General features: G+C 36.0%; 1 protein-coding gene across 8 annotated transcripts in view; it reads left to right on the top strand.

Moving 5' to 3' along the window:
- LOC105467446 (VRK serine/threonine kinase 1) overlaps nt 1-18,551 on the top strand; it is an 85,265-nt gene that overhangs the window by 29,180 nt on the left and 37,534 nt on the right. For 7 of the 8 annotated variants that reach the window (XM_071099633.1, XM_011717052.2, XM_011717049.2 and 4 more), the window contains exons 2-3: nt 7,456-7,620; nt 11,760-11,815. In XM_071099633.1, coding sequence (XP_070955734.1) covers nt 7,461-7,620; nt 11,760-11,815 — 216 coding nt within the window. In that variant the 5' untranslated portion in view covers nt 7,456-7,460. Of the gene's footprint in view, nt 1-4,585; nt 5,430-7,455; nt 7,621-11,759; nt 11,816-18,551 lie in introns of those variants that run through there. The other variant, XM_011717048.3, reaches the window with a different exon arrangement.

Raw genomic sequence — 18,551 nt, 5'->3', positions numbered from 1 at the left:
AAAGGAAAAGAAGTGGTCAGATTATGTAATGCTAAACTTTTTTTTTCTTTGAAACCTCTCTGTTGCATTGGCTACTATAAAAGTAGATTTGCATAGAGTCAGAGGGGCTGAAATTATGTGGGAAGATTTAATTTTGTTAAAGTTTGTGCCTTTCAATGTATTCATTAATAGAAACCTTAATGCAAGCATTGGTTTCATTATTAGAAGAAACCTATAATGTACTAAAGCAATTGTTTAATTCGAATTAGTATTTTAAGTTCTTCAGAAAACTCACTAACTTACTGAAGCAAATACTTGTGATTATGTTATTATCTTTGAGCAGGGACTTCTGGTTTTAAATAATTCCTCTTCTTTTAAGAAATTGCCCGAAAGCAACAAGGAGATTGAAACACAGTGATTTCATATTCTCAGAAACTGAGAAGCTTCTGTAGCCCTTAACCAGAAAATAAGGAGCTGCCAAATGCAGTGAAGGTCAAATAGGGTATGGGAGGATGCTGAAAGGGAACCTGAGACACAGATGTCAGAAAAGCTGGCAGAATTGTGTTCTCGAAAGAAAGTGGCACACCCTGAGAGGCACGTTAATAAGCCTTTGTCTGGGAGAACAGGAATAGGTGTTGGCAGGCAGGGGCACTAGGGAACTTTATGGTGTGATGAAAATGTTCTCTGTCTGGTGGTCGCACAAGTGTATGTACATTTGTAAAATTTTATCATTTTACACTTGTGCAAGTTAGTAATTTATTGCCTCTCACCTCCAAATTCACCCCTTTTTTTCTCTGTTTATATACTTGAGCTAGATCTTTTAAATATTTTTTCTTTTCCTGGACAGTGTTAGATTTTGTCAGTAGAAGGTGAGGAAGGGATACTGCAACACTTAGCAGAGGAAGGGCTTCTCTTGTTGCAGTGTGCTTGTTTTTTTGTTCATTTGTTTGTTTTTCTTACTCTCTTAAGGTGTGGCCGTCAGCTCTGCTTACTCTCCTGTAAGCTTCATTAGCACCCTGGTAGGCAGCTTGTTGCTCCTAACAGTATCTCGTGGGCAGCAGATTCCTGTGGATCAGCTCTAGCCCACTGGCCCTGCAGAGAACTACCCTACCACGCAGTGGGTCACTGCCACTGTCTGTCCAGTGAAATTTTCCTTTCTTGGGGACTCTCCCTTAACCTTGGAGACAGTAACTGCTCCCTACATTTGCTAGTTCCATATTCCTTCAAGTTTTCTTTTACGTCTGTTAGCACTTGACAACTTTTTACAGATTAATAATTTTTTATGTTACATTTTCTTGTTTTAATTGATTGTGTGTTTTCTAGCTCCTGAATGGACACTGTTATAACACACTTGTGATTTGTGTACCTTACTTACTGTTTTAATTTTACATAAATAAACAGGATGAAATAATAAGTATACTTCTTGATTACTTTCTGTAACATGAACCAATTGTTTAAAACACCAAGATTGGGATATAGAATGCTACCAGATCCCTAGGAACCTTCTACCTCCAGCCATTTCTTCTGACTCTTAGTCCCCAAAGTGATATCTGCTGTTTGACTTTTATCACTATTGATTTGTTTTATTATTGAAATTCATATAAATGGAATATAGTATGTACTCTTCTGTCTGGTGCTGCTTTTTCTTAACACAGTGTTTGGTATGTTCATCCGTCTTACTATATTCATTTTCCTGTTGATGGACATACAGGTTTCCAGTTTGTGGCTGTTGTGAATAAAGCTGTTACTATCATTCTTGTACCTGTCTTTGGGTGGACATGTACATGCATAGAAGTTGAATTGCTGGATCAGTTAGCAGGTACTGCCAAACGAATTTTCAAAATGATTGAAACAGTATACAGTGTAGAATTCTGCTTATTCCACCTCCTTACCAGCACTTTGTAGTGTCAGACTTTCACAGTTGAAGTCTTCAAAACCTTAAGGAATAGATCAAATGCTGGTTAAACTCCTTAGATTGTGGTAAAGGAAGAAAAGCTTCCAAAATTTTGTTATGAAGTGAGCATAATATTGATACTAAAACAGATAAATGTAGCAGAAAAAGTAAACTACAGACCAGTCTTATTAATATCAGTCTTGTCTACAGCTATACCACCCTGAATGTGCCCAATCTCATCTGAATATGAGTCTTGTTCCTAAATAAAATATCAAATAGAATTCAGCAGCACACTAAAAAAATTATAACTGCCACCAAGTATAATTTTTTTTTTCTAGGAAGGTTGTGTTAAATAGCTCTATATGAGTATGTGGTATACCAGCTGTATTTAAGTCTTTTGTGTTTCTCAAGATGTTAAAAGATAAGTATTGAACAAATATTTATTAATACACTACCATTGGCCCTGCTTATACCTGACTGAAGCAGCCCCCGAGGACTGGCAGGGCCATTGGTTGCCTGAGGCCACCTGAGATTATAGGGGCCAGCAAGAGCAAGAGGGAATCCTTCACATCTTTTTCCATTAGAAGTCACAGGAGGGAGTTTCATTTAGATACATTTTGAAGAAGTATTTCTGTCATAGTGGCATCGTGCAGAGCAACTGAATATATTTTAGTGACTTCTTAACGTTTATGCGGAGATGTAGATGTGAGGGAAGTTTTAACCTAAGCACAAAGTTAGTTTCAAATGCTAGTTCATAAATCTGATTTTTTTTCTATTTTTCTTTTTTGCAAAGAAACTGGTAATCTAGAATGTACGTGTGAACAACTTTATATGAATATTTTTTGTACTTGGTTTAGTTGAGTTGGTATGATGTATTATATTTAAGTTCTTTAAACACTGGATTTCTTTAATGTATATTGACTGAGGAAAAGAAAGAAAACAAAGCTGGATATCCATTTGGAAAAAGCTGGACTTCTCCTTCATATCTTATACCAAAATAGTTGTAAACAGATCAAAATGTTAACCAGCAAAATATGAACCGTAAAATAACCCAAAGAAAACATGGGATATTAAAAAAATATAATTTGACTGGAGGAGGTCTTTCTAAGGGTAACATGAAATCCAAAGCAAAAAATAAACAGTGCCCCAAAATAAATAGTTACTAATATATATATTGGGAAGACTCTTTGCAAGACACAGAGGTACTCTATTTAATATGCAACATATAAGATGTGCCTGGAAATAAAAAGCAAGACTAATAATTCGAAAGAAAAATGGGCAGAGGTTACTAATAGTTTACAGGAAATGAAATACAGATTTTGCTTAGGAGTGTTTTCTTTTGATTTTTTTTTTGAGAGGGAGGTGGGAATGCCCTGGGCAGGCTCGTTGAGTATGAGAAAATTTCCAGTTTTGATCCCTTGGTGATTATTAATTATAGGAGCAATAATCATTTTGTTAAGGAACCTGGTTTCTTTTCATGGGAAGTGGTATTTCAAGATTACAATTTGTGTGCTAGGGATGCTCTTTGCTGCTGGGTTGATTATTGTTTCTAAGCTTTTTAGTGAATGGGGCTAGGAAATACAAAGATGTGTTTCTGTGTATGTGATTATTTTAAAGATACTTTCTGAACTAAAAATATTTCCAAGTATAGCATTTTGAACTTTACCTCTTCTGTCTTTTGTCTCCATCTTTTTCTTCCGTATCTGAATCCTGATTTTTAGGGACACAAGGGAATGATAGAATAATAATATCACATACTTAGTCATTTGCATCATTCCACATGTATGCACACAACAGTCTTAGTTAACAAAACCAAGTATCACAATATGAGTTCTGGAAAGTTGCCTTTTGTGCATATGTTATCCCATTTTTTGATAGTTGTACTATATCTACAGTGTCAGTACATTTGCCCATTATATACTCTTTTCTCTCTTTTATAACCCTCGTTGAGTTTCAGTTCTACAAGTATATATTTTCTGCTCACTGTTACTGACATTTCTTTAGTCATTTTGGATATTGCTGTGGGAGTGGCCGACCCCTTCTACTGGACTTCTTCTCTAGTAGATTCTTATTGCTGTTTTCTATATTGATAACACTTAGCAGTCTTTATACTCGAAATTTAGCTGGGTATAAAATCTTTGGTTCATGTTTTCTTTCCTTGAGTCTTAAATGTGTTATTTTTTCCCCCCTGGCGTAAAATGTTGCTGTTAAAGTGATGACAATTTGATTTTATTTTCCTTATAAAATATCTGCAGATGCTCAAAAAATATTTTCATTTACTATTAACTAAATTGTATCTTGGTGATGGTCATTCTGGGTTGATCTTTCAAATGTATGTGATATGACCTTTCAAAGTGTAGTTTTATGTTTTTTTAAATTAAGTTCAGGAAAGTTTTCTTGAATTAAAGGATTTTTAATATTCTGTTCCCTTGCTTTGATTTTCTTTGTTGTATGTATGTTGGTTTTTTTGTGTATATTTTCTTAAATTTTTTTTTGTCTTCTTTGATTTTTTGTTTCTTTTCACTATTTCTCTTGTCGTTGAAAAGTTTTATTTACTCTTATGTTCCTTCTAATTTAGTTTTTATTTCTGAACTGATTTTTGTCTTTCATTTTCAATTATTCTGTCATCTGATTTCTGAATTTTTCTAATTCTGATTGATGTTAGTCTGTATATAAAGTGTTTTTTAGCTTGTTTTGAAATACTGATTTATAGCTATCCACCTTTTGGGAGGCATGTTTTCTTATGTAGTTTTCTAAAGGGATTTTTTTTTTCTCTTTAAAAATACGAACTTAGTGTGGGACTGAGCTTTGATCTCTTTTTGTTGCTGAGTTTTGTATGCAGCCAGTTTTCCCTTATTTGCAATTAGTTTTAGATGGTATGGTTTAGGGAGAGTGTATGTCATTCTCTAGATCCCACTCTTCACTTGTTTTTGTGTAGTATTCCAAAATACTGAGGCTAACTTATAGATCCACTTTCACTTGAGCTTTCTTTTTCCTTTCTTTGTGTTATCCTTGTGATGCTCACTTTGGCTTCATCCCTAGCAGTTTCTCCTCAGCCTGAGGCTTTGACCTAGAAGGGGCCTTGACTGGTTAGTTTTGAGAGTTTGTAGAGGCAACAGGCTTCACCTTCTTGAGACCTCACCAAGGACCACTTGCACTTCCTGGCTGTAGGAGTGGCAGAGCCCTTCTTGTTTCAGTTGCTTTTCTCACAGGGTCTTGTGTGCTTCTAAAACAAGTAGCTCCTGATAGATAATTTTGGGATTCTCAGATTTATCAGAGGCACCACCCTTTCTTCTGTTTCCTTCTTTACAGTTGCTGACACCACACACAACTTGTTGCTGTTTGTCATGGTCTGTCTTCACCTGCTCAAATTTTGGGATTTGTAGAGATAAGGGGATATTGTTCCTCTGGTTGGTTGGAGAGGTTATCCATGGGTTTTGAGTTTCGCTCTCCAGTTGTCCTGTCCAGGTTTATGGGGGAATTCAGGGAGATGAAACAGCTGTGCTGCTGCCTCCACCACGTGCAGCGTTAACCTTCAGGAGCTGTGATTTAGAAGGTATTGAAGAGACTGACAGTGATGACGCTGTTCTGTGGGACTATTTTTAGGAAAGAAAGTCATTCCAAGCCTTAATTAATTATTACAATTAGTTTCAATTAGTTGGCCACAGAAATAAAACTAAAAATAAAAGCAAACAGCTTTATTTGGAGGAAAATCACTTTTTATTGACCACAATTTACATTGAGTAGATGCTGAGCCAGAATATTTCATTTAAAATATGATATTTTTGTCACTTCTGGAAAGGAATTTCAGAAAAACACAAAAGATTGTGCAGTCACTATTTTGAGATATATAAAGATAAAAAACATGTTGTCCACTCATTTTAAACTATTTTGATTACTATAAGGAACCAGTCAAATAAGAGATTGATGATTTGATAAAGTTGGTTAAAATTCAGAAGGGCATCTGTTTTAATATTTGGAAGTACTATGTGTTTTAGTTGTTTCTCTTATTTGGTTTACTACCATAGGTGTAAAAATAACCTTTTTTTGTGTTTGAGTCTAGGCTAGCTTGGTTGGCACTGAAATTCCATTTTGCAAGATTTTACCATGACTGAAAACACATTCATTAAGAGAACTAATTGATACGAAGAAATAACAGAGATACATTTATTTATTTTGAAGATGTTTTTGCTTAGAGAAGATTTAGACAGCAAAGATGTATTAGTATTCTATGGGAAAAATTCAATTTAAAAATCCCCACTAAATTAATAAGGAACATTTGCAGATAAGGAGTTTGTATATTTGAAGAGATACTGGGTGAGTTGCTGAAAAATTCCAGTTAAATGTACTGTGTATGTATGTAGCGTATCTAGGCTCAAAACTGAGCTACAGACTTCTTTCATGTGAATAACCATTTCAAGTATTGCATACTGTCTTAATGATTCTTATTAACCTTCTTTCTTTTCTGTATCTCCAGTATGTTTTTAGGGAACTATGGAACCTAACAAATACTTGTCTTAAATCTTTTTTGATTAGTATTTGTAGAACCGAGAGTTTGAAATCACACAACACATACATGTACACATGCATACTAGTACAAATTGAGTTCCTTCAATCAACGAAGTGAGTTACACTTGAGGGCACTTCTTGAAGCTCAGCGTGGAGTGACTTGATCAAGATTACCCAACCAGCCGGTGTCTTACCTGCAATCCAGGCCTTTTGATTTCAGTCAGTGCTCTTTTCACAATAAAACACTGCTTTCTCTGAATGTTATGATAAACTCATGTGTTACTGAGAAAAGTGAGTCATGATCCATCTCCTAAAGGACAGTTAATGAGAAAGGAAACTTAGGAATGCTGGGTGTCACCAGCTTTGCCCAGATGACTAAGCCACAGTTTCTCCTGTCAGTCTTGAAAGTTGTGCTCCTTCGTTACAGTGACTTCCATAATTGTGGAGCATGTTGGTGAGGTCTTGGAGCCAGGTAGTCATCAGTGCAAATTTCTGTTATTCCACCACTTACCAGCTTGCTGAGCCTTAATTTCCTCGAAATGGGGATGATGATGTAATCTTCACAGAGTCACGAGGATGGATGGGAACCTGTGTAAAGCATTTACTAGCATGTTCCAGGAACCTTTGCCCTTTCCCCTTGTGCTCAATTGCCTTATGTTTTCAATCTCTGTACTATGTTTTGTCATATGGGTATTGACCTTAATAAACTCTTCATTTTGTTCCTATAAAATATGCATTCTGATTGCATGCACCTTTCCTTCTCAACTTCATAGAGCAGTTCTTTGTTGTTAAATAGCATTTTTAGTTGTAGTTGATCATTATGCCATTGGAACTTAAACCTAATTATTTCCTTGAAAATAATTGCATGTATGATTTTATTGTCTCTTCTCCAAAGTTAAGAGATAATCAAATAGGATTTGAGCCATTATAAGTCAGAATTAACAGATATCCTTTAAGTTTTGGAGTAAGTAGGAATTTGAACAGCATCTCCATATAGAAGTTTTCCTTAGGGAAAAATGTTTTGAACACTTCTAAGATTACAGTTCTGACCGTTTCCTTGTTTCATGTTATAGTGAAAATGCCTCGTGTAAAAGCAGCTCAAGCTGGAAGACAGGGCCCCGCAAAGAGACATCTTGCAGAACAGTTTGCAGTTGGGGAGATAATAACTGACATGGCAAAAAAGGAATGGAAAGTAGGATTACCTATTGGCCAAGGCGGCTTTGGCTGTATATATCTTGGTAAGTGTGTGACTGCTTCTAATGGTCAATCCAAAGATGTATATGCTTATGAAAATGGTTTCTCAATTATGAGCTATTATAGGATGTTCCTAATAATCTGCAGTCAACTTAATAGTTTCTGATTAAGCAAAAATGCATCTCTGACGTAGGAGTGGAAATTGCTAATGCAGTCACAACAGAAAAAGAGGGTAAAATAGCTGTAATACTATCATTAGTGAGCACTAGGACTTTAGATTTTTAAGATACTTTATGTAATCTTAATCTCTTTTGAGACCCAAAGAAACCCATGTACATATCTTTCCCCTCCCACCTCCACCTATGTGGGATTTATTCCCTCTGTCTAATTTGGAGATTTGCAAATCTTTTACAAGTGTGGGTTTCGTGTTTCTTTCTGTGCAACGCTCTTAGCCATCATACTGGAACTAGGAGAATTACCCAGAAACTGCATATTAGGCCTGATTAAATGTGCAGATAACTAACATACTTATTCTGAAATTTTTGGGGACCCCTTGTGGAATCCTGAAATTCTGTTATATTAACTAAATTATGGACTTAAAAAATATTTTACCTGATTGCTTCTAAAGCTGTTTCCCCAATAAATATTAGTAGTGATACAATGCAATTCATATTTGCTTCTGATTTTTCTAACTTTTCCATTCTATATTCTCACTCTACTTCTAATCTCAGATTAATTAATTTCTGGAATGGAGGTTTATAAAATTTTATTTTTAGCAATATCTTACTCAGAATACTAATAATATGACAGATTAGTGTCACCTGGGAACTTGTTAGACCTGCAGATTTTTGAGCCTTACCTCAGACTACCAATCAGAGCCGTAGGGGGAGGGCCCAGCAGTGTTTGATCAAGGTGATTCTGATGCATGCTAAAGTTTGAGAACCACTGACGTAGGTGAATGACCATTGCCCTTACTCAAGAGGAGTAAACACTTCACCTGCTCCAGGACCAGTGGGCTGCCGTTGGTCAGTTGCAGTTTCTGTAGCTATCTTTATGAAACATAGCTTGAAATCTAGTGCTTTATCATATTTTATACATATGATTCCTGTCGGTCAGTAGCACCCTTTTTGTGAAATATGTGTTGATTCTCTCGTTTTGTTGAGAGCCAAACCCATTCCAGTGAACTAGGCTGTACCTCTGATTTATGGCAAAAATCCTTATAAATCATGAAAGAGTAGTGGCTATATTATCCAGGTATATATTTTTGATCTTGTGATTTAGGGGAGATGGTAGATTATATAAGCTGTCTTTACTACAGGATATGTGGACTTATGCCATCCTATAATAATAGAAACCTGTCTCTAAAAAAATAGTTCTTCATTTTATATTAATTTACTTTTGTAACCGTTTGCAAATTTAAAACTTGCCTTGTATGTGTCTCTGTTTTATCTGTATTTATCATCAAAAGATGCCATCTAATAGTATTTTTAATAGGCAATGATTTGACCTCTGTAATAAAACTTTACTTTTATAAGGTTGGGATGACTAATCTGTAAAAGGAAGCACTTGCTTGAGTATTGTCGCCTCCAGTCTCTCTCTCTGTGATACACTGAAACAGCCAGATTCAAGATCATCAGCAGTTGCTGTTAATGAATTAAAAAGATTGCTTTTGAATTTTCTTTGCATTTTTTTCTATAGCATTTGATACTGTTTATCTTTGTTTCTCATAACAATTGCTTCCATTATCGTTTATGATAACATACCTTTCCCCTAGTTTTCTTTCTGCTTTTCTGGCTGTGCTTCGTCATCTTTATAGGCACTTCTGTGTGTTCCAGCTTTTCTTCTTCTGTTCACTTTTTATTCTATATATTCTATCTGAGTGATGTCAAGCTTCTCTTACTGTCTCTTTACTGTTGATTTCTCTCTGTTTTTTTCTGTAGCCTAGGACACGATTTCCTGAGTCCAGGTCGGTAGCCACTGGCCTGTAAGGAATCTCTACTTAGATATTCTACAGGCATTTCTAAAACTCGTATCATCATCTTTTATCTCCTGATCCTGTCATGAGGATTGTCTCAATGAATGACAGCCTTGAAGCCAGAAACTGGGAAGGCATTCTTGAGCATTCCTTCACTAATATCCTTCACTAATAATTCCTTTTCTAGTCCTGTTGTTTTACCTGGGTGACTTCTCAGATCCATTCATTTCTCTCCACCTTTGCAGCCACTGTCCTGGTCAGGTCATTATTATGTCTTGTCTGGACTCTGACTGTAGCACCGAATCTTCTCTGTCCCAGTCTTGCTGCCTTGCACACCATTGTTATCAGTATGGCTTTTATGACCAAGTACACTGATCAGATAATATGATCATCCTGTTTAAACCTCTCTGATGGCTCCCCAGTGCCCTTCAAATAAGGTGCCAGACTTTTAAAGAGTGACATACAAGACCCTTCATATACAACATTTATCTTCATCCGTTTTATCTCCTCAAAGTCTGTGCTTCAGCCATCTTGCTGCCCTTTGGACTCTTGATCTTTGTATATGATGCTTTAAAATTGTTTTAATATATTTTATTTTACACTATTTTTGTACCAAACCTGTGAAAAATTTTTAGTAGCTTTCCTGAGGTATAATCCATATACTTAGACTATTGGTTTAGCCTCTTGACTGATCTACCTGCCTCTGCCCCTTGCCTCTATACTCCATTCTCCACAAAGCAGCCGAAAGAAGTCTTTGTTACCACAGTCTGATTTTGCTGATCCTCTGCCAGTGGCTCCCCATCTCATTCATAGTGACAGCCAAAACCTATATGTTACCTGTTAAACCCATCGTGTTTGTTCCCTGCTGCTTTCGCTTTCTGATCTCTCTTCTTCTGCCTCACTTAGTTCTCCCCAGCTACTTTTGTCTGCTTGTTTTCCAAACATGTCAAGCATACTCCTGCATCAGGGTCTTATTTATTTATTTGTTTATTTAGAGATGGAGTCTCACTCTTTTGCCCAGACTGGAGTGGAGTGGCATGATCTTGGCTCACTGCAACCTCTGTCTTTCAGGTTCAAGTGATTCTCCCACCTTAGCCTCCCAAGTAGCTGGGATTACAGGTGCGTGCCACCACCATGCCTGGCTAATTTTTGTATTTTTAGTAGAGACAGGGTTTTGCCATGTTGGCCAGGCTGCTCTCGAACTCTTGACCTTGGTAATCCACCTACCTTGGCCTCCCAAAGTGCTGGGATTGCAGGTGTGAGCCACTGTGCCCGCCCACATCAGGGTCTTGGTGCTGCTTTCCCTGGGGTGCTCTTCACTTAAATGCATACATGGCTTATTCCCTCCCTGCTCTCAGGCCACTGCTTGGGTAACACCAGGTCAGTGTTACTTGTGGCCACACTGCTTACCTCTCTTTCCTGCTTAATTTGTCCTCTACAGCACTTCACACTGTCAGATGTACTTCATATTTTATTTCTGGTCTGCATCCTACCACTGAAATGATGGCTTTGTAAGAGTAAGGATTTTCTTTTTTTTTTCGTAAGTGAGGGTTTTTTCCTGTTCATTGCTAAATCTCTATTTCCTAGAAACTGACATTTAGTATGTACTTGGTAAATATTTGTTTAATGAATATGGGCAACCTTATTTTTCTAACTCAGTATTCTGGGGCAACTGTACTTCTTTATTTGCTTGAAATAAAATGACAGCCACATTAAAATTATTCTGATGGCAGTTGAAAGTTCTAGTGCCAACATCCTGAACTATTGGTCCAGATAAGTTTTTCCTAAACTAGTGCTTTTTAGAACTTTAGCTTCCTCATTTTTTACTCTTCAGATGCTCCTCTTAAAAGAATTTCATACTTTATTAAAGAAATGTATCACCCTCTGAGGAATTCACAATATCCTTTAGCATATCAAAGGCCATTAGTACTTTTGAATAAAGAAATCTTTAACTTATTTAACTCAGTTTCCCATATGTAATTGATAATCATATGGAAGAAACCAGAAATTGTAAGATGTATTCTAAATTCAGATATGGTAAAACATGAACAAAAGTCTTAAAATATGTGAAATGTACTGTAATATTCTGAGAAACATATTTGGGAACTGAAGTGTATTCTATCAAGGGTTACAGATACACAAACCTAAATATTAATATATTTATAACATTACTTGTTCTGATGTTAAATATTTTACTTTTTTAAACAGCTGATATGAATTCTTCAGAGTCAGTTGGCAGTGATGCACCTTGTGTTGTAAAAGTGGTAAGAAATATTTTAGCTAATTTGTTTCTTTTCTGTTGATTTGGTGTAGTATTTGTTTTGTAAAATGCCTTTTTTGATGAGCTAGAATTGATTAAACCATAAGATACCAAATTTTTAATAATTTAAAAAATATGTAATAAGACACAAAAGTAGCTTTATAGTTTTAAATCACTTGAGTGTGAAAATTTCCTCTCTTGAAATAAAGTGGTCCTGGTATTTGGGGGTAAATGAATGAAAGCATAGAGGCATGCAGATGTGGAATAAAAATATTCAGCTCATTTAAGAAATTTCAGCTACTTTTACAGATACTTTTTATATTTATATCCTATAAGTATACTAATTTAATATAATTTTATTGTATTTTATTTTGCATTTGCTTCTGGACTTCCACTTGGTCAGTTTTTTTCTGTTTATTCCCAGTTTTCTTCCCCTTCCATTTTTGTAAATTAAATTATTTATTTAGTTGTGATTGTTGGACCTTTTTTGCTATAATAATGTTGAAATTAGTTTGTAATGAGTAAAGATTGGCGACATCCTGTCTGACATAAGCATACTTCTAACAGCCAGATCAATTTATATGTTGGCAAACTAGAAGACATTTTAACTATTTTTTAAGTCAATTATGTACCTTTTTGCTTACCAACATTTGTTACTCCCCTTCTTCAAAGTTATTTGATACATATGAAGAATATGTTTTGGTTAAATAGAAGAACCAACAGGATGTATTATCTGGGCAAATTAACATATAACTCCTCCCTTACTTTTTCTCCTACAGGATACATGTATTAGGGTTCTCTAAGGGGACAGAACTAATGGGATAGATGTACATATGAAGGGAACACCCCCACGATTTAATTACCTCCCACCAGATCCCTCCCACAACCTCATGGGGATTATGGGAGCTACAATCCAAGATGAGATTTGGGTGGGGACACAGCCAAACCATATCAGCCAGAACTCAGAAATTAGGATTACTCTGAAGGTTTTCATTTTGTTTCATTTTACTCCCTTTTATATTTTATCTCTTAGGAGTTAGGAGTCAGCTTTTTTGGACCTTTTTAGTGATTTTTAAACTTTTTTAAAAAAATTGAGGCATAATTTTTACAGGGAAGTACGTAGATATAAAATGAACAATTTGAAGGCTTTTGACAAGCACATATACCTGTGTATCCCTCACCTCTTAAAATGTAGAACATTTCCATCACACTAAAAAGATTCCTTATGTTCTTTATCAGTCAAAACCCTACTCCCTTGCACCGTTGGAGGCAACCACTTGTCTTGAGTTGTTTTTTTTTTCCTTTTTTTTGCCATGAATGAGTTATTCCTGTTCCAGAAGGTTGTGTAAATGGTATTAAACGGTATATATTGTTTTGTAACTTCTTATGCTCAGCATAATGTTTTAATGGTTCATCCATATTGTTGGTGTATCAATCATTTGATTTTATTGCTCTCTTGATAGACATTGGGGTTGTTTCCAGTTTTTGGTATTATGAGTAAAGCTTCTATAAACATTCTTGTACAAGTGTTTTTATGGACATAGGTTTTTTTCTTGGATAAATACTTAGAGTTGCTGGTTTATAGGGAAGATGTCTATTTAAACTTATAAGAAAGTACTAGGCAGATTTCCAAAATGGCTGTGCTCTTTTACACATTGGCCAATAATACATGACAGTTCTGTTTGTTTCCTCTTCAACATTTGGCATTGTCAGGTGTGTGTATTTGTGTTTTAGCCATTACAGTTAGCGTGTAGATGTGAGTTATAGTTTCAGTTTGCATTTACTTGATGTCTAATGATTTTGGGCAGTTTTTTGTTGTGCTTATTGGCCATTCATGTATTTTCCTTTGTGGAGTGCCTCTTCCATCGTTTTTGCCCCTTTCCTCTTATTTTTATCTTTTAAAAATAACTGGGTTGTTTTGCTTTTTATAATTGAGTAGTAAGAGAGTTTTTTTCTGGATGCAGTTCCTTTTTCAGATATGTGTTTTAAACATTTTCTACTGTAGTTTGCCTATTCATTTTTTGAATGCTTTTTCTACATCTGAGATGAATCACAGGATTTTTCTCCTTTATTCTGTTAATGTGGCAGTTACATTGATTGATATTTGAGTATTAACCAAACTTTGTATTCTTAACATACACTCCACTTAGTCATGGTGTATTACACTTTTTACATACTGCTAGAACTGATTTGTGAATACTTCGTTAAGCATTCTTCTGTCTTTGCTCATGAAGGATAGTGGTCTTTTGTTTTTTTCCCCACTGTTTCTTAATTTAAAGTTTCCAATCTCATTGTTGATTTTGGTAGCAGAGTTCCCTACCTGGCACTCTGTTTGGTCTTCCCCGTTTTGCCCTGTAGGTCTCTTAAGTCTCCTCCTTTTTACTCCTAGGGCCTCTAGGAGAAAAAACCAGGGCTGCCGTGGACTCACTTTGTTTTCTGTCTTTTAGGGGTCACAGTCCTCCTGTCCTGCCCATTATCTAATTTCTGAAAACAGAAATTTTGTTTTTTTAAAGTCTGTTTTTATCTTTGTTTGCAGCAGGAGGGCTGGGTCCCAGTTATTCCCTCGTGCAGGGAAGCGGAAGCAAAGTGATGCCTTTCAAGTTGTGTCAGTGGTTTATTTCTCCTGCCCCTTTTCATGATGGCCTTTCATTGTGGATTTTTCTTCTTTTTCATTTATGGAATAACATTCTTTTGGGAATATTCAGCCTGCTGCTAAATCAGAGGAACTAAGTTCTTACTATTAAATTGGGTCATTTGTATTTAATTGCAGAATATTGTGTCCATTTGTTTTTGATAATACAAATTAAAATATTAAAATCTATGGGTAAGATGAGTTTCTTCTTAGGTTCATTAAGAGTTCTGTTGTGAGAAGAAAGCAAGTCTCCTTATGATGTCTCATAATGTTGAGGTTCAAATGATGTGGTTACCTCTGACCCCTTGCAGTTAGTTGGCATAGCCGTTTCTGTGTCTTGGAAGGAAAGTGTGTCAGTGTCATATCTTGTAGGTGGAATGGTGTATAATCATGTCTTTTTTGTTCTCTATAGCCTGAACCTTTTTTTTTTTTTTGAAAAAGGGTCTCACCCTGTTGCCTGGGCTGAAGTGCATTGGTGCAATTATAGCTCATTGCAGCCTTGATCTCCTGGTTTCAAGTGATCCTCTTGCCTCAGCCTCTCTAGTAGCTGGGACTACCAGCATGCACCACCATGCCTGGCTAATCTTTTTGATTTTTTAGTGGAGATGAGGTCTTGCTTTGTTGCCCAGGCTGGTGTCAAACTCAAGCTCAAGTGATCCTTCCCTCTCAGCCTCCTAAAGTGCTGGGGTTACAGGTGTGAGCCATGGCACATGGCCTCTGAACTTAAGTTGTATTTTATCTTAGAATGATGTGCTTTCTTATTGTACTTAGAAATATTTCTGTTGTTCTTTATTGTGAGTGATTAGAAGTATTTCTGTTGTTAGTCAATGTAACTTGACTTTTACTGCCTTTTTAAGTTACACGGTTAAGAAAAAACATGGCCAGGAACAGGTATTTTCTATATGCTTAAGGTAATGAATTATATTTTTAAGTTTAAGAACAAGTACCTAGTTTAGGACTGTGTATCTCCTGTCTCCTGATTTAGTTCTGTTTCCATTATCCTTTATTATTTCTTCTCTTTGTAATTAGGACAGCGATAAATACTCAGTTGATTTTTCTTTTGCATTTAATATTTTAGTAACTTTTTGGATATTGTAGTTATCCTAGAAGAATGTCATACACAAAACAATATTACTGACCAGGCGCAGTGGCTCACGCTTGTAAACCCAACACTTTGAGAGGCTGAGGCGGGTGAATCACTTGAGGTCAGGAGTTCAAGACCAGCCTGGCCAACATGGTGAAACCCCATCTCTACTAAAAATACAAAAATTAGCCGGACATGGTGGTGCATGCCTGTAATCCCAACTACTCGGGAGGCTGAGGCAGGAGAATCACTTGAAACTGGGAGGTGGAGGTTGCAGTGAGCTGAGATGGTGCCACTGCGCTCCAGCCTAAGCTACAGAGTGAGACTCTTATCTCAAAAAAAAAAAACCCAAAAATAAAACAAAAAATAATATTATTGACTTTCTCTTTCCTTTGAAGGGGAAATTTGTAACTTCTATTTGCTTCTTTTCCCCTAACACTCTCTCCTGAATAAACACCTATAGCACTCATTGTATTAACATTTATTTTAGAATTTTATTCTTCTTATGCCACTAGTTGTTTTTAGTTTTTTTGAATGTGTTTATTCTGTCTCTCTAACTAAATTTTAAATTATCTGATAAGGACCTTGTCAATGAAGTTTGTTTTCCCTATGCGGTCTTTAGATGCTTGTTTTATTTATTCTTTTGAATACTTTTTAGCCATTAATTGCCCATTGCCTTTTTACTACTCTCTTCATTTACTCTCAACTTCCTGATGTCCTTCACTTTCCTGTCTTATCTGTACCATAGAGAGTAGGCCCACTCATAATTTGCCTTCTCACACTTTATAATATTAATAGTTGAAATGTTTCACCAAATAACAAACATGTAAAATGAGTATCAGTTCTTCCTGGTATTAAAATCAGAACTGTTTATGAACATTTGTCATTTAAAACATTATGGGCTATTAAAGATCATGTTTTCAAAGAACATGTACTACTCTTTGGGGAAGTTTTATAATTATTTCTAAAAAAGCAGGATACAGAGTTCTATATGTAGTATGAAGGTTTTATAAAATGGCTATTTATGAAGAAAATATATCAGAATTTCCATATTTTCTAAAATGAGCATGTATTTTATCATTAGAGAAAAAACTTGCAAATGTTACTTAAGAAATAAAGGTAAATTGATTTTCTAATGTGAAATTTTACTTAATAATGGACTAGCATATCAAACAGTGATTCTCAATCTTGGTTGTAGAGTATAATCAGAATCTCTGGGTGCAGGGCCTGGTTATTGGTATTTTTAGTAAAGCTTCCCAGGTGATTCTTTTGTGCATCAAGATTGAGAGCCACTGGTAGAATCTGGCACACAGAGCACCTTAATTATTTTAAATGGAATCATGTGTGCAGGCACATTTTTATCCTTGTTTTCAGTAGGGGTTTGTAGGTACCCTGTGCTGCTGGTAAGGGTTTCTAACTTAATGTGGACGCTTTGTCAAGAAATTGGTTATTGCTGGTAATACATGTATCTGCCTTATGAAACAGCTCCAGATAGTTAACCCACAACTTTCTTATTTGGCATTGGAGTGAAGTTAAGACATACCCATTCAAGGTAGATGTTAGGCACATATTAAAAATGTTCTCCTATGTACCAAATGATGGTCTCTGGTTTTGTTTGGGGCCTTAATTCTTGACCAGCAGGAGAAACATTATTTTATTTCTGAAAGTAACTGTGCAGAGAGAAATGTTAAATTGATAATAAGTTGGATAATGCAAGGAGAAAGAAATTTTCTTTTGTGTTCTCTTGCTGACAGGCTTAATTTGAAATTAGTAGTTCTTTGGTTTTTTGTTTTTTTTTTTGAGACGGAGTCTTGCTCTGTCGCCCAGGCTGGAGTGAGTGGCATGATCTCAGCTCACTGCAAGCTCCGCCTCCCGGGTTCCCGCCATTCTCCTGGCTCAGCCTCCCGAGTAGCTGGGACTACAGGCGCCCGCCACCTCGCCCGGCTAGTTTTTTTTTGGTATTTTTTAGTAGAGACGGGGTTTCACCGTGTTAGCCAGGATGGTCTCGATCTCCTGACCTCGTGATCTGCCCGCCTCGGCCTCCCAAAGTGCTGGGATTACAGGCTTGAGCCACCGCGCCTGGCGAAATTAGTAGTTCTTTGAATTGCACTTACCCTTAGTCATTTCAGTAGCAGAACTAGAGGCAGAGGTCAGGCTTTTGGTTGGTATCCTAACAGGTCATTGTATCGTCGTCTTTTTCTGATGTGAACTGATACGAATCTGTATTTCACAGGTCCTTGGAAAGAAGTTTGCAGACTGATGTTTCATTTTCCTCACTGATGTTATGAGAAGTGACCTGAATTTTTAATTCATATATCATAATTTTTTGGTAGGAAGGAGAAATTTTGTACAGCTTCATTTTTAAATGGCAGCCAGTTGCTTTTAGCTGGTGCCATTGAAATGTATCACATTTTAATTTTTTTTCTGTTGTCATCTTCATTTTGACACTTAGAAGTCTTAAAGAAACGTTTAGTGATATTCTAGTTAAAATGTCAGTCCCAATTTCTTTTCTAAATCTTGGCTATTATAGAGTTGGCAGAGTATTTTAGATTTGAAATATGTTAATAAAATTTTAGTTATGAGTTAAGGTATTTTCTTCAACAGGAATAGCTAGCTTTGGCTAGAGTGCAATGCCAAGGAAGTAGCTCCTTTATTTTGTGATAATGGAAGTTTATTGGATTAGAAGAAGTATGAAATGAGCCCGGAGAGCCTTCTTGTAGTGGGCTTTCATTATAATAGCCTGATTTATATGGTTGATTCTCATTATTATAAGTTTAATAAATTATTGCCTGAAGGAAAACTTGAAAGTTAAAGTTGATATGACGTAGGCTGAAACTGAATAAATCAGAATTTTATATTGATTTGTCTTAGGAAAACCTCTTTCAAACCTGAATTATATTAATGAGCTATTCCAAAGGTAAGCTTTGGAGAGGAACTTTACCAGAATTCCTCTTTTTTGAATTTCTGTTTCTTACACTGATTCTGTGATTCCTACCGAAGACCTATTCTTAGCCATTGGCTGGA

The sequence above is a fragment of the Macaca nemestrina genome, chromosome 7 (genome assembly GCF_043159975.1).
Source record: "Macaca nemestrina isolate mMacNem1 chromosome 7, mMacNem.hap1, whole genome shotgun sequence".
Taxonomy (NCBI): domain Eukaryota; kingdom Metazoa; phylum Chordata; class Mammalia; order Primates; family Cercopithecidae; genus Macaca; species Macaca nemestrina.
Note: the sequence above shows the minus strand (reverse complement) of the source record. Positions and strands in the feature narration are given on the sequence as shown.